The sequence below is a fragment of the Bidens hawaiensis genome, unplaced genomic scaffold (assembly GCF_021521415.1).
Source record: "Bidens hawaiensis isolate Kalapana, Puna unplaced genomic scaffold, B.hawaiensis_p1.1 tig00002977_1, whole genome shotgun sequence".
Lineage (NCBI taxonomy): Eukaryota > Viridiplantae > Streptophyta > Magnoliopsida > Asterales > Asteraceae > Bidens > Bidens hawaiensis.
The window spans coordinates 1,344,268-1,359,368 of record NW_027491160.1 but is presented as its reverse complement, the minus strand read 5'-3'; the positions used below and the strand labels follow the sequence as shown (position 1 = coordinate 1,359,368).

Here is a 15,101-nt window from a genome sequence, read left to right as displayed (position 1 = left end):
TCCCAGCGAACTTTCACGATAGGGATACGACTGCGCTTGGTTTGCTTTACCTCGCGATCCATAATCTCAACAGGCTTCTCAACGAAATGCATAGTTTCATCAACTTGAACTTCATCAAGTGGGATGTGAAGGTTCTCGTCAGCTAAACACTTCTTGAGATTGGATACATGGAACGTTGGATGCACATTACTGAGCGCGGGCGGCAGGTCAAGTCTGTAGGCAACTTTTCCCACACGCGCGAGAATCTTGAATGGACCAACATAACGAGGAGCAAGCTTACCCTTCTTCCCAAAGCGGACAACACCCTTCCAGGGCGACACTTTGAGGAGAACAAGATCACCAACTTGAAATTCGAGAGGCTTTCGCCTACGATCTGCGTAACTCTTCTGTCGGCTTCTGGCAGTCAGCAGATGATCACGGATCTTGGCGATTTTATCGGTTGTCTCTTGAACAAGTTCGGGTCCTGTGATTTGAGCTTCACCCACTTCGCTCCAACAAATCGGGGAGCGGCACTTACGACCGTAAAGTGCTTCAAATGGGGCCATACCGATACTGGAATGATAGCTGTTATTATAAGAGAACTCAATCAAAGGCAGGTGTGAATCCCAATTACCTCCAAAATCAAGAACACAAGATCGGAGCATATCCTCAAGAGTTTGAATAGTTCGCTCAGACTGTCCGTCGGTCTGAGGATGATATGCCGTACTCATGTCCAAGCGAGTTCCTAGTGCAGATTGGAGAGATTTCCAAAAGCGAGATATAAAACGGCCATCGCGATCGGATATGATGCTCAAAGGAGTACCATGGCGGCAGACAATTTCCTTGACATAAAGCTGCGCGAGTTGCTCAACACGGTAGTTTTCACGAATGGGCAGGAAGTGAGCAGACTTAGTCAAACGATCCACTATTACCCAAATGCTATCATGTTTACTTGCTGTCAAAGGTAACTTGGTAATAAAGTCCATCGCTACACATTCCCATTTCCACGTAGGAATTTCTGGTTGTTCGAGCAAACTAGATGGGCGTTGGTGTTCAGCTTTCACTTTAGAACAAGTCAGGCATTTAGCTACGAACACAGCAATATCCTTTTTCATACCGGGCCACCAATAAGTAATGCGCAAATCCTTGTACATCTTATCAGCGCCGGGATGAATAGAATACCGAGATTTGTGCGCTTCACTCAGGATATCAGCGCGAAGATTCTCATCAAAGGGAATCCAGATGCGATTAAGATAACAGAGAATTCCACTCAGATTGGGCACAAAATGCGCTTCCGCGCCACACGCTAACTTGGCGCGAAGGTTACCATTACTGATGGATGCGCGCTGCGCGTCACGAATACGCGATTCAAGGTTGCTTTGAATCGGCGCGAAGTGAAGCTGGGTGCGCGGCAAGATACAGTTAAGTTGGCAGGGTTTTCGGCTGAGCGCGTCGGCTACCACATTAGCCTTACCAGGATGATACCGGATCTCACAATCGTAATCGCTGATGAGTTCGTTCCATCGGCGTTGCCTCATGTTAAGTTCCTTCTGATCAAAGATATGCTGAAGGCTTTTATGGTCAGTGTAGAGGATACACTTAGTACCATAAAGGTAGTGTCTCCAGATCTTCAAGGCAAAAACAACTGCACCAAGTTCGAGATCGTGAGTTGTATAATTCTTTTCATGAACCTTAAGTTGCCTTGATGCGTAAGCGATAACCTTGCCTCGTTGCATAAGAACACAACCGAGACCTTGGTTGGAGGCATCGCAATACACGACAAAATCATCATTACCCTCAGGTAGCGCAAGAACAGGAGCTTCACACAACAAACGCTTGAGCGTTAGAAAGGCTTCTTCTTGCTTCGAGCCCCAAATATACGGTTTACCTTTGTGCGTTAGAGCTGTTAAAGGCAAAGCGATCTTTGAGAAGTTCGAAATGAAGCGCCGGTAATAACCAGCTAAGCCCAGAAAGGAACGGATCTCAGAAGGAGAGGATGGCGTAATCCAGTTCTTGATTGCTTCAATCTTGGATGGGTCGACATGAATACCCATCTTGTTTACAACATGACCAAGAAACTGTACTTCATCAGACCAGAATTCACACTTGGAAAGCTTAGCATAGAGTTGCTCAGCTCTAAGCTTTTGCAATACCAATCGGAGATGTTGCTCATGCTTGGCCTTGGTCTTAGAATACACCAGAACATCATCGATAAACACAATCACGAATTTATCCAAGAAAGGCCTACACACCCGATTCATTAGATCCATGAAAACGGCGGGTGCGTTGGTTAAACCGAAGGACATGACCAAGAATTCAAAATGGCCATAACGAGTTCGAAAAGCAGTCTTCGGAACATCTTCATCGCGGATGCGCAACTGGTGATAGCCAGAGCGGAGATCAATCTTCGAGAAACAAGAGGCACCTTGGAGTTGATCAAAGAGGTCGTCAATACGCGGTAAAGGATACCGGTTTTTAATGGTGAGTTTGTTCAACTCGCGGTAATCAATACACATGCGAAACGATCCATCTTTCTTTTTAACGAACAACACCGGAGCACCCCAGGGCGAAGAGCTAGGGCGAATGAATCCTTTAGCAGTCAACTCTTGAAGTTGGCTTGCCAATTCTTGCATCTCAGCGGGTGCAAGACGATAAGGAGATTTAGCTACGGGGGAAGCACCAGGGACAAGATCAATACGGAACTCGACTTCACGAGCGGGAGGGATACCAGGAAGATCATCAGGAAAAACTTCAGGGAAATCACGCACAACAGGGATATCGCGAAGCTTCTTCTCTTCAGCAGGTTTGACCACATGGGCTAAGAATGCAACACACTTCTTCCGCATGAGCCTTCGGGCTTTGGCGCAAGACATAAGTTTAAGACCGCGGGAGGGTTTCTCGCCGTAGATATGAAGATCACCATTTTCTCGAGGTATGCGAATCATCTTCTTGGCGCAAATAACTTCGGCGCGATTATGCGTAAACCAGTCCATACCAATGATAACATCAAAGCTTCAAAGAGGCATAGGGATGAGGTCGATCAGAAAATCGTTTTCGTTAAGGTTAAGCGTACAATCTTTAATCACCGAGTTAATTAAAACAGTTTCACCGTTAGCCAATTCAATTGAAAAATTTTCTTTTAAATCGCTGCGCGGTCGCGCAAGCTTCTGCTCGAAGGCGCGAGAGATAAAACTTCGATCGGCGCCAGTATCAAAAAGTACAGAAGCATAAAATCCGTTAAGCAAAAATGTACCATTAACTACGTCATTATTCGCTTGCGCTTGGTGCGCGGTTATGTTAAAAGCTCGTCCACGCGTCACTTGGTTCGAAATCTGGTTCACCGGATTCGCTTGTGTGATTTGCACTTGTAGTCTCGGGCACGCGTTCCGGAAATGACTGGGATCACCGCAGTTAAAGCACGATCTGGGTCGTGGGTTTTGGTAGGTTGGTTGTGGGTTCTGCGGGTAGACTGGTGGTGTTGGCGCAATTGGATTGGCGAGAAGGACTCTACAGTTTTCTGCAAGGTGACCAGTACGGCCACATCGGGTACAAAGTCGACACGGGGTTTGGGTTGGGTGGTGAAATCTACAGGTTGGGCAAAAGGGATGGTTTCCTGTGTAAGGTTTCTTAGTTGGCGGGGCAGGGAGTGCTGGATTGGTTAAGGCATAGTTGTGGACTATAGGGGGAGTTGGGTAGGCTGATAGTGGGTTAGGCGTGTAAACTGGAGGTTGGTAGATGGGTTGCTGGACAATGGGCGGGTTGGTAAGCGCATAGGCCTTGCGCCTGCGCTTGAGGTTGTTACGGTTTGAGGGTTCAGGTTTGGTTTCTGTTGGTTCAGGGGCAGTCTTGGTGAGTTTGGTCTTCTCAGCTCCCCGCAGGAACAGGGTTCCTGCTCTGACATGGTTGTCGCTGAGCACAGCGGCCAACTCAATGGCGTCAGAGAGGGTTACTGGGTTTCTGGCCCATACAGAATCTTGAATTTCCATGGGGAGACCCCCAAGGAATTTCTCTATGGCTCGGCGGGAAGGGGTAACAAGGTGAGGGACAAGCAGGCTTAGTTCATGGAAGCGCGTCGCGTACTCGCGCGCTTCGCCACTGTACTGCTTAAGATTCCAAAATTCTTCCTCCAGGCGCTTAACTTCGTTGGGAGGGCAGAATTCTAGCGTAAGAATTTCCTTGAATTCCTCCCAGAGCATGCTGGAAGCAGCTTCTGCGCCACGCGCATGAGCTACTCCATTCCACCATGTAAGCGCCCTTGCTTCCAGGACACTGGAGGCATATAGGGTTCGTCTGTCTGAGGGGCATTGGGTATGGAGGAAAGTGTTTTCTATTTTCTCAAGCCACTGGAGCATCACGGTGGCTCCTTCAAGACCTGTGAACTTTGGAGGGTTACCCGCGTTGAAGGATTTAATGTTATAACTGGAGGTATTATTTTGGCTCAAGGCTTGGGCTATTGCGGCGGCCATTTCCTGGGAACGTTGCTGTCTACGCATGCGCGAGGCTTCTCTTCTCTGAAATCGGCGAGATAGCGGAGGCATTCTATAAAAGTTTTAATTTTAGTTAATATCTTGGTTTTATCGCAAAGTATAACTTTATAAAGCTTGGTTTCGCAGGGTTAGATACTATCAAAAGTTAAAGTAGATTAAATGACTTTAAATGCAGACTTAATAAAGGTAACAGACTCGAACCAAGAATCGGCAATTCATGTATCACCATGACTTTCCGAATTCCCAATTTAAAATGACTAGTAAACGAGTATTGGAGATTGACGATTCATGTATCACCATGACTTTTCAATCTTCAATATAAAATATACAAGAAAATGAGTATTGGAGGTTGACAATTCATGTATCACCATGACTCTTCAAGTCTCCAACCTCAGAACATAATCGTAAATGAAAATTGAAAATCAACTATTCATGTATCACCATGACTTTTCGGATTTTCAAATCCAACAAACGAATATGTAGGTAAAATCAGTAAAAATCGAAATTCAGCAAAAATCGAAATTTCGCGAAATAAAACATAAAATCATATACTGCGCAAGCGCGAGCATATGTATAAACAACGAGTAATTAACAATAAGCGCGCAAACATGAGATTTCTCTCATGCGCGAGAAGGGACTCTTAGGTATTCTAGGCCGTTACGTCTAACCACCTATCCTAAAGTCAACGAGCTCTGATACCAATCTGTAACACCCCGACCAAAGGCGGATTATACATCGGGGCGCCACATATTGTTTCATTACTCGTGACACTATTGGGTGTCAATATTTAATAAATACATTCATTCGCGCACGCGCAAAGCAAAAATAAGATAACATAAATCATCATAAATCAATATATTATAAATCATAATATTCGAACAGCAATAACTTGTCTTGATACATTTTAATCTAGGTCAAAAATAAAGAAAACTTCCTACGTGTCCACAAGCTCCAAAACAGCTACTGCAAACCTGAACATGTGTTAAAATAAAACGTCAAACACTTGCGTGTTGGTGAGAAATCAAGTTTAATACAATACATAGATAACAATAAATCTGCGCGCAACATGTGTATGTCTGGTTTTCAACAAGGGTGTAATCTGATCGGGACCAACTCTAAGATTCATAAGACTGCCAGTGCTCACAATTGAGCTCACAAACAAAACAAACTGTGCATGTGTAAACAAAAGAGAAAATCATAAACGATAGTTCTCCCGTGTTCATCTAATGGTACCATGAAAACTGCGGAATAGACCGACAAGACGGTTAATGATCCACACATACAAATAAACAGCCAAGTCTACGTCCTCAACACATGGGATACTGCGCGACTAAAGTTTATAAACAAGTTTAAGACTCTAAGTTTGTATGAACACATGAACATCCCAAAACATTAAAAGCAAAAAGGGATTAGGTACGAGATTACTCACTTGATAAACGATGCGGTGTAAGATAAAGCAAGAACCAACTTTAAACAAGCACAAGTTAACCTATAATTAAATATTATTGTTTTAATGATCGGTTTTAAGTCTTGATTACAAGTTAGCATAATTAAATTATTATATATATATATTACCGGAAAAGCAGGGCAGAACAGGGAGGAAGACGGAGGCAGAGAGGGAGGCGGCAGAGAGAGCAAGGAGAACAGGAGAGATTAAGTGTTTTGTGTGTGTAGTGTTATGAAAATATTATTATTATTTATAGGAAACCCTAGGAGACATAAATCCAGAAAAAGGGGAAAAGATCTTTAACAGGATCAAGCAAAAGATATCAAAAAGCATAAGAATCCAAAAGCAAAAGATATGGAAAGATATGGCAGCTGCAGGGGGCAAGATAAAGCTGTCAGGGAACAGTAAAAAGGCATGGGCAGATCAGATAAAGGTACTGGTCAAGCATGGAAAAAGCAGATCTCAAAAGATTATGTCAGTCACTTTATCTGCCAACCAATGGGGTTGGCGCGCATGCTGCGCCGAAAGTAACTTTTCAGACATAAAGCAGATTAGGTCAACAGCTCAAAAGATAAGACAACACAAAAGCAAACGGCTAGATTAAACAGAAGAAAACTCAAAGGGTTCAGCGCGAGAAGGCTAAGGCGCGAAGGCAGACACAGAAGGTCAAGAGAGCGCGAGCGCGAAGGCAGACAGAACTAACCTTAACGCGTCGCGGAAAGAACTATATTTCTAAGCGCGCCGCGGGAAGAATCACATTTCTTAGCGCGCCGCGGGAGGAACTAGAATTCCTAGCGCGCCGCGGGAAGAACTATAATTCTTCGCGCGTCGAGGGATGAACTACGATTCTTAGCGCGCTGCGAGAAGAGTTCGTCTCGCGTATCGCTGAAACAGGTGGTCTTCACGCAGGATTCCTTGTAAGGGGTCTGGCGCGTGGAGCTGCGCAGACAACCTTAGGCGGGAAGGAACAAAGGACAGCAAAGAGTTAGAAGAAAAAGAGGGAAACAAGGCTTAAGGGCGGGACGGCGACAAGAGGGAAAAGAAGGCGGAAAGAGAGAAGGAGAGGGAGGGGACGGCGGAAAGAAAGAGAGAGAAAGAGGCGGGAAGGAAAATATATTATTATTAAAAGTAAAATATAAGTATAATTAAATATTAAATCATAAAAGAAAAGAGTTCGGGACAGAGAAACGGGTACCTGGGTCGGGTCGGATCGGGTCAGATGTCACAGAGACTATTTTCAAAATACTTTTTAGATTATCTTAATTAAGCACAAAGAACACAAAAACCGCGATTGCCGATATTGTTGTCCACTTAAACCCATGCCTCAATACTTACCGGGAAAAATAAGGAGTGACAGTTTTATTAGTTCGTATGATTAAAATGGAACCCACACCTCAAAGCCCTAAAGCCGCTTTACCATGCTTCATTATAGTTTTACCGAACCAGAGCACCCCAACTTGACTTGAACCTTAAAATTAGACGATCAAAATTTTGCACATGTGTACAATTTTCAAGCACGTATGTAATAGCTAAGACAATATTGGATATTTTATCGAAAACAAAACCTAAACTTAAGCATTAAAGTCTACCAGAATGGTCATTAGATATATTTAAGGTTCAATTAAGTAACCAACTTGAAAATAGCTCTCACTACATGACATACCCCCGTTATCAAGCAATACCCCAAAGTCCATCACCATAGGTGAGTAGGCACGAATTTATCTGTAGGGCTTACATATGGTGCGTCCCGTGTGGTCCGTTTGTTAATGGTAATGAGACTCGAGCACGGGGACCCTATATGACTAACAGCGTGGATGATCAAGTCAGTAGTGAATTTGTACTTTTAAAGAACTTTTTGTGATCATGTTTAATGACTTATGAATTGACAGATAAACTGCGGGTTTGCTCTTTTTAAGCTTATTTAATATACATAAATCCACTTAGGATTTACGCATACACAGATGATAAACCGCATACAGACCCATGGTCTCTGAACCCTAGAGCATCCCATCAATACAGGATTTAAGGCTATAAAACCATACGCCTATGAAGTGTTAACCACTTAAACTTGCAGTAATTTTATTTAGGTTTATATCACAAGCCATTTAGCATACTCTAACGTTAAGCATATCCAAGCATTGTACACTAACTATTCATATTTAAAATATATTTTTGGTGATCAAATCTAATAAAAAGGTTTGAGTATGGCATAATCTTTCATTCCAGTCATTACTCAGGCTTAGCTAAACAAACAAAACCCTGAAGGAGTTTCCCACTAAAAATCAATCAATTTAAAATTCAATTAAGTCTACAACCAAACCATCCTTTCATTCTCAAGGCTGAGCCTACCGATACATCCCAAATTAAGTGTGTTCCCGTTCAATTTATCTCATATAATATAATAATTTTGAAAAATAACCCCCGATTTTTCTATCATTTTCCATTTATTATGCAAAAATTCTTAATTCAAGGAACATTAAACACTTTTTAAAATTTTCAATTTCTCCCCCATCCCCACACTTGAGGCAAACATTGTCCTCAATGTTGAAAAATATGACAACTAAAAATAAGGATGGGGCTAAAATTTACTTTGACAATCTTAAAACCGGGCCTAATGTGATGGTGGTTAAACATTTATACAATTACACTATTAACAAAAAAAACTAATAAAACAAATAAAGTTATGAAAACGAAATCACCTGATAGAAAATATAACTCTCATGTGCAACTCTCGTGCCCTCGGTGATGCTCTTGGTGAACTTGCCTCTTCAACTCTCAAAATAAAATCTACAAACTCTCAAACATGTAGAAGCAAGCTTCTCACAAGTGTTAAAAATATAGGTCTTTTAAACCGTTTGCAAAACCATTAATTTTAAATTACCAACTGAGCTTAATAAATTCATAACCAAATTTGTTAAACGAGTAAAAATGTTAAAAGACCTAACTCACTTTCGTAGGAATCACGATTGCATTTAGCTTATGCAACAAGCCCTTTAAACCCCCCGGTAGCCCGGGTGGACGAGTATGGTCTTGTGAGGGTTTATAGTGAACTACACCCACAAAGTTCAAATACAAAATATACAAGCAACCACCCATAAAAATAAATCCCTTCAAGTAACCCAACCAAACCGCCATACTACCAATAAGCAAAATAATAATTATATCAGTACAACACAACAAGAAAATAAAAACATAATAAAAGGAAAAATGCAAATAGGACCCAAAATATCGGTTGGTACGGCTGCTTCGATCAACACCTAGTGCTCATCCTCGTCATCCTCATCATCATCTCCAGCTCCACCAGCTCCAGAACTTCCAACACCTGCAACATAAAAACCATTCGTGACATACTGACCATAACCACTATATCCAGCAGCCGACATATTTCCATAGCTACCAAGACCTCCACCATATCCATACCCAGTACCACCCATATCAAAGCCACCAGTATCTGGCGGTGGCTGCAGTAAAGAACCCGGCAATGGGATGTTCCAATGATCTAACATAGTCCTGAAATATCCGCGTGACTCATCTCTATACTCTCGGAACTCATCCCGGTACCCATGCAACTCATCCCTCATTTGTAACTGCTGCTCAAACATGTAATCTAAAGTCATGGGCTGTGGGTGCTGCATCGTTGGTGGACTGGGTTGTCGTCTCTGAGTGGGCCGGGCAGGTGGCCTTTCCACACGCTGCCTCCTCGAACTACCCACAGCTCCCACATCTACCATCTGTGGTGGATTATCATATGTAACCATGCCCGCCTTTTGGGCATCATCAAGTGTAACCACATCCGTATCCGGTCCTTCCTCAAAATACTCCACCGGATAACGTCCAAAAGGCCCCAAAGACTGAGCAATCCTCGTGATAATTGGTCTCAATGCCAACCGAGTCGCGGCCGAACTCGCTCGACGACCTCCTCTAGCCAAAGAACTCAACAACAAAGTGGCCATATTAACATTTCTTCCTCCAACCGTGGCCATCAAACACATCAAATCAATATTATTACACTTATCGTGTCCCGATTGTCAGCCAACGAAAGTGGAAGCAATAACCCGATGTATGTACCTGTGGAGCGGGTCCCGAATGGCTGAAGAAATAACATTACTCGAATGAGCGCCATCTGCAATCATACTCCAGAACTCGGCCAACTCAGTAGTTGAAATATAGTGAGTCCTATAGGCAGTAGAACCAGTAGTAAAACCTCGAATACTCTCTCGAAACTCGGGACCATCAACCTCATGCGCTCCATACAATCCTGCTATCACAACAAAACGGGGGCACCGTGAATTGGAACAATTTTCTCCCCAAAGCAAAACTTACGACATGTGGCTCATCAAAATCTCTAGGATTATGTCGAAAAGTAGAGTAAAACTCATAAACCAACTCCACATACTGCTTGTCATCAAACCTCAGAATATCAGCCCAACATCCCGGTAAGAAACCATTAACTCTCCCAGCCTGCCCAATTGATTCCAACACGTCCCAGTCAAATGTACGATGTCTCAATAACTGCATACCTCGAATCTGATCAAACATCTCATATTTCAGATGACCAGGGAGAAATCGTAAAATGATGTGATCCTCCTCGTCTCCACCTGTGATATCCTCAATGGCTGCCCCGAAAACCTCTATCTCATCAACCGCATATCTAGTCGGTACCCTCATATACTGCTGAGATGCAAAGTCAAATGTCTGCTGTTTCTTCGACATCTGGGCAAAAGTATACCAAGTAAGTCCATGTCCCAACAACTACGGGCGACAACCGTATAGCATTTCGGTCTCGATTGTCCCCAATAGAGAAAACTTATAACTAAAAATAATCTACATTATAATAAAAGTATTTTTGAATTTGATTTTTTTAAAATAACGTAACAACAAAAGACTCGAAATAACTAATTCCTCAAACCGTACGTGCAAAGACAAAGCATGCCATTTCCAAAAAAAAAATTATACCCAACATTCTTGAAAACCAACAAACCCAACGAACCATCAACCATCTTTAAACTCCTTAAAATCTCAACAAACCGACACACATACTTGTTAATTGTTCAAAACTTTTCACTAACACTTTGCCGGAAAAAAAATTTTCGATTACCCAAAAACAAACAATATCACCAACATATATTAAAAACCGGCCCTAAAATACGAACTATATCAAAAACTTTGTCAAACTTTTTCAAAAACTCCAACCCGGCATCTCGCCGGAAAATATTCCGATACCCCAAAAACCTTTAAAAAACATGACCATTCTTCAAAAACACATCAAGTTATACCAAATTCCGGTCAAAACTTTAACAATTCGGTAAACCCAACCCGCACCAAATCAACAAAAACCCGTTAATCCCAACCAAATACACACCCAAAAACATGCATTCCATACCCTCAACAATCTAAGATAACCGATTCAAGATGTAAATAAACCAATTTCAAACGAAACGAACAACATACCTTTCAATCGGGTTAAATGTAAATGATGCAAATACACAATAATAGTGACGGTGGTGATTGTGGCGGCCAGCGACGGTGGTGACGGATGAGAGGGCGGCCGAATTTTGATGTGTGGATAGGGTTAGAGATTAAGAATGTGTGGTGAAAGTGAAAGGAAATCCGGTCTTATATAATTTTTTTCGTCAGATCTGAGCATCTTCGCGTCGCGCGAAGATGTTAGACATACAACTTCGCGTCGCGTGAAGTTGCACCTTGACTTTGACTTTCAATTTGACTTTGACCATTGACTCTCAGGCATCGTCGCGTCGCGCGAAGATGCAAGACAAGAAACTTCGCGTCGCGTGAAGTTGCATTTTCACAGTAACTTTTATGATTTTTGGTGCTCTATCTTTTAAATCGCTTGAGCTGTTTTTCCCCCGTCACCAACTTCGATCGCCAAATACCAATCACTACGTACCTGGGGCTCCCTCTAGCGACGCATGTGCATATCAATTCTCCACAATCATGATCGACATGTCGCTTCCCCACACTCGATCCTTGCTCTACACTGCTCGAGTTGAGGAAAACACTTAGCTAATTAGACTCAATATACAAAGATATAACTTACAAATGCCGGGTTGCCACCCGGTTAGCGCTGAATTGAATGTCTACAGCTCGACATCCCTTGGTTCCTCAATCAACCGAATAAGTCGGCTCGTCCGCCAAGAAGCAAACCTCCGACTCATGTATCTCCTTGTTCAAATCCGCATCTTACAAGTAAGGCTTCAAACGATGGCCATTCACCACTTGCCTCAGATGATCGTCAAAATCTTCGATCTCAACCTCTCCAAACTTTCCAACTCTTTTGACTTGATAAGGTCCCGCCTAGTTGCTTTTCAATTTTCCAGGGAAAAGCTTCAATCTCTAATTGTACAACCACACTCGTTGCCCCTCCTCGAACGTCTTTCTTCTAAGCTTAGCATTGTGGACCCTCTTCATCTTGTCTTTATAGGCGGATGCACATTCATAAGCCTCATCTCTCAACTCTTCTAGCTCGCATATGTTCAACTTCCTTTATTTACCTGCACACTCATAATCAAGGTTAATATTCTTAACCGGACATAGAGCACAATGGGCTAACTCAACAGGTAAATGACACCCTTTCCCGTAAACCAACCGATAAGGGGTGGTTCAAATAGGCGTTTTATAAGCGGTACGGTAAGCCCATAAAGCATCGTTTAGTTTATTCGACCAATCTTTCCGATCAGGCCTTACCTCCTTTTGTAAAATTTCTTTGATTTTCCTTTTGGTAACCTCCACTTGCCCACTCGTTTGAGGGTGATATGGAGTGGCAATACGGCGGTTTACGACATACCGTTTAAGTCGTTTGCCAAAATTGAAGTTTTTGAAATGTGAACCCCCACCACTAATGATAATGCGAGGAACACCAAAACGTGAAAAAATATTAGACTGGACAAACTTACAAACAACGGTATGGTCATTCGTCTTGGTGGCGATTGCTTCTACCCACTTAGACACATAATCGACCGCTACCAAGATATAAAGATTACCAAATGAATTAGGGGACGGGCCCATGAAATCAATCCCCCAAACATCAAAGATGTCGACAACTAGGATTGGTTGCATGGGCATCTCGTCCCTCTTCGAAATACCTCCCATCTGTTGGCATCTAACACAATTCTTAATAAACACTGCTTCATCCTTAAAGATGGTGAGCCAATAATATCCACATGCGCTCACGATGTCCTATCTTCTGGCCGCTGAAATGGCCTCCACAAGCTGACGAGTGAGCATGATGCAAGACAATCCGAACCTCTTTCCGGTATGCAACGTCTCATTACTTGGTCCGCACCAACTTTGAACAAGTCCGGATCTTCCCACATGTAGTACTTTACATGCGAGAGGAAATGCTGCTTCTTCTTCCTCGGCCAAAACTCCGGAATTGTATCTGCAACAAAGAAAATTAATAATGTCAACATACCATGGCAAACTTGAAACGGAAAACAATTGCTCATCCGGGAAAGACTCATTGATGGCCCTCTTGCTTTCCCCTCCTCCTCTTGTCCTATAAGTCTCGACAAATGATCCGCTACTACGTTCTCGCTTCCTTTCTTGTAACGGATCTCCAGATCAAACTCCTGGAGCAGTAAAATCCACCTGATCAAGCGCGGCTTTGCATCCTTTTTCTCCATCAAGTACTTGACTGCGTTGTGATCTGAAAAAACAATAACCTTGCTCCCCCAAATGTAAGATCGAAACTTATCAAGTGCATATACTACCACAAGCAACTCCTTTTCCGTAATGGTGTAATTAATCTGAGCATCGGAAAGGGTTTTGCTTGCGTAGTATATGGGAACGGGCTTCTTATCCACCCATGACCCAACATAGCCCCGACTGCGTAATCACTTGCGTCACACATGATCTCAAATGGAAGTGACCAATCAAGTAACAAAAAGATCGGGGCTTCCACCAATTTGTTTTTTAGTACATTAAAAGCTTTAAGACACTCTTCATTAAAAACAAATGACACATCTTTCAACAAAAAATTACACAACGGTTAAGATATGACACTAAAATTCTTAATGAACCGTCGGTAAAAACAGGCATGACCCAAAAATACCCTAATCCCTTTAATATTAGTAGCTGGCGGTAAATTAGATATGACTTGGATTTTCGCTCCGATCAACCTCAACCCCCCTACTTGAGATAACATGTCCCAAAACCGTCCCTTCTTGAACCATAAAGTGGCTCTTTTCCTAACTTAAGAACAAATTCGTTTCCACACATCTTTTTAAAACTTTAGTTAATTCCTTTAAGAATTTTTCAAAAGATGATCCGAAAATCAAAAAAATTGTCCATAAAAATCTCAAGTGAATCCCCAACCATATCTGAAAAGATACTCATCATACACCTTTGAAAGGTGGCCGGGGCATTACACACACCAAAAGGCATTCGCCTAAATGCGAAAGTGCCGTATGGACACGTGAAAGTGGTCTTATGTTGGTCATCGGGGTGAATAGCAATCTGATTGTACCCAGAATAGCCATCTAAAAAGTAATAAAACTTCTAACCTGCAAATTTCTCGATGATTTGGTCAATGAACGGCAAGGGAAAATGGTCCTTAGATGTTTCGCATTCAACTTTCTGTAATCAACACAAATCCGCCACCCGGTTACCGGTCGGGTGGCGATTTCCTCACCTTTCCTGTTACGGGTTATCTGAATACCCGCCTTCTTCGGAACTGTTTGTGTTGGACTTACCCACGCGCTATCTGAGATCGGGAAAATGATGCCCGCGTCCAACCACTTCAAGACCTCCTTCTTTACTACCTCCCGCATATTTGGATTCAACCTTCTTTGTGCATCATGAGCGGGTTTTGCCTTGGGATCGTTGATTATATTATGCATGACAATGGATGGGCTGATCCCACTCAAATCTGCTATCGTCCAACCAATCGCCGCCTTATGCTCTCTCAAGATTTCCATCAATGCCTTCTCTTGCTCGTCTTCCAAATTTGCCGCGATGATGGCCGGTAAAGTCTCTCCTTCCCCCAAGAACACGTATTTTTGGTGTTTCGGGAGCTCCTTCAATTCAACAGTCGACGGACTCTCCAATGATGGTCTCAACTTTGAATCAATCGTATCGGGCAACGTCTCTACCTGCTGAGACTATGGCGGTTTACCAATACTCGCAACATACAACTCCACTGCTTTTTCTTCTTCTTGCAATTGCAATGC

At 42.7% G+C, this 15,101-nt stretch overlaps 1 protein-coding gene across 1 annotated transcript; it reads right to left on the bottom strand.

Moving 5' to 3' along the window:
• Positions 1-13,100: 13,100 nt before the first annotated feature.
• On the bottom strand, positions 13,101-14,849 carry LOC143621893 (uncharacterized). The gene is made up of 3 exons (XM_077093180.1): positions 14,436-14,849; positions 13,853-13,872; positions 13,101-13,758 (listed from the first exon to the last, which is right to left on the bottom strand). The coding sequence occupies exons 1-3, from the start codon at positions 14,847-14,849 to the stop codon at positions 13,101-13,103; spliced, it is 1,092 nt and encodes a 363-aa protein (XP_076949295.1).
• Between the last annotated feature and the right edge of the window lie 252 nt (positions 14,850-15,101).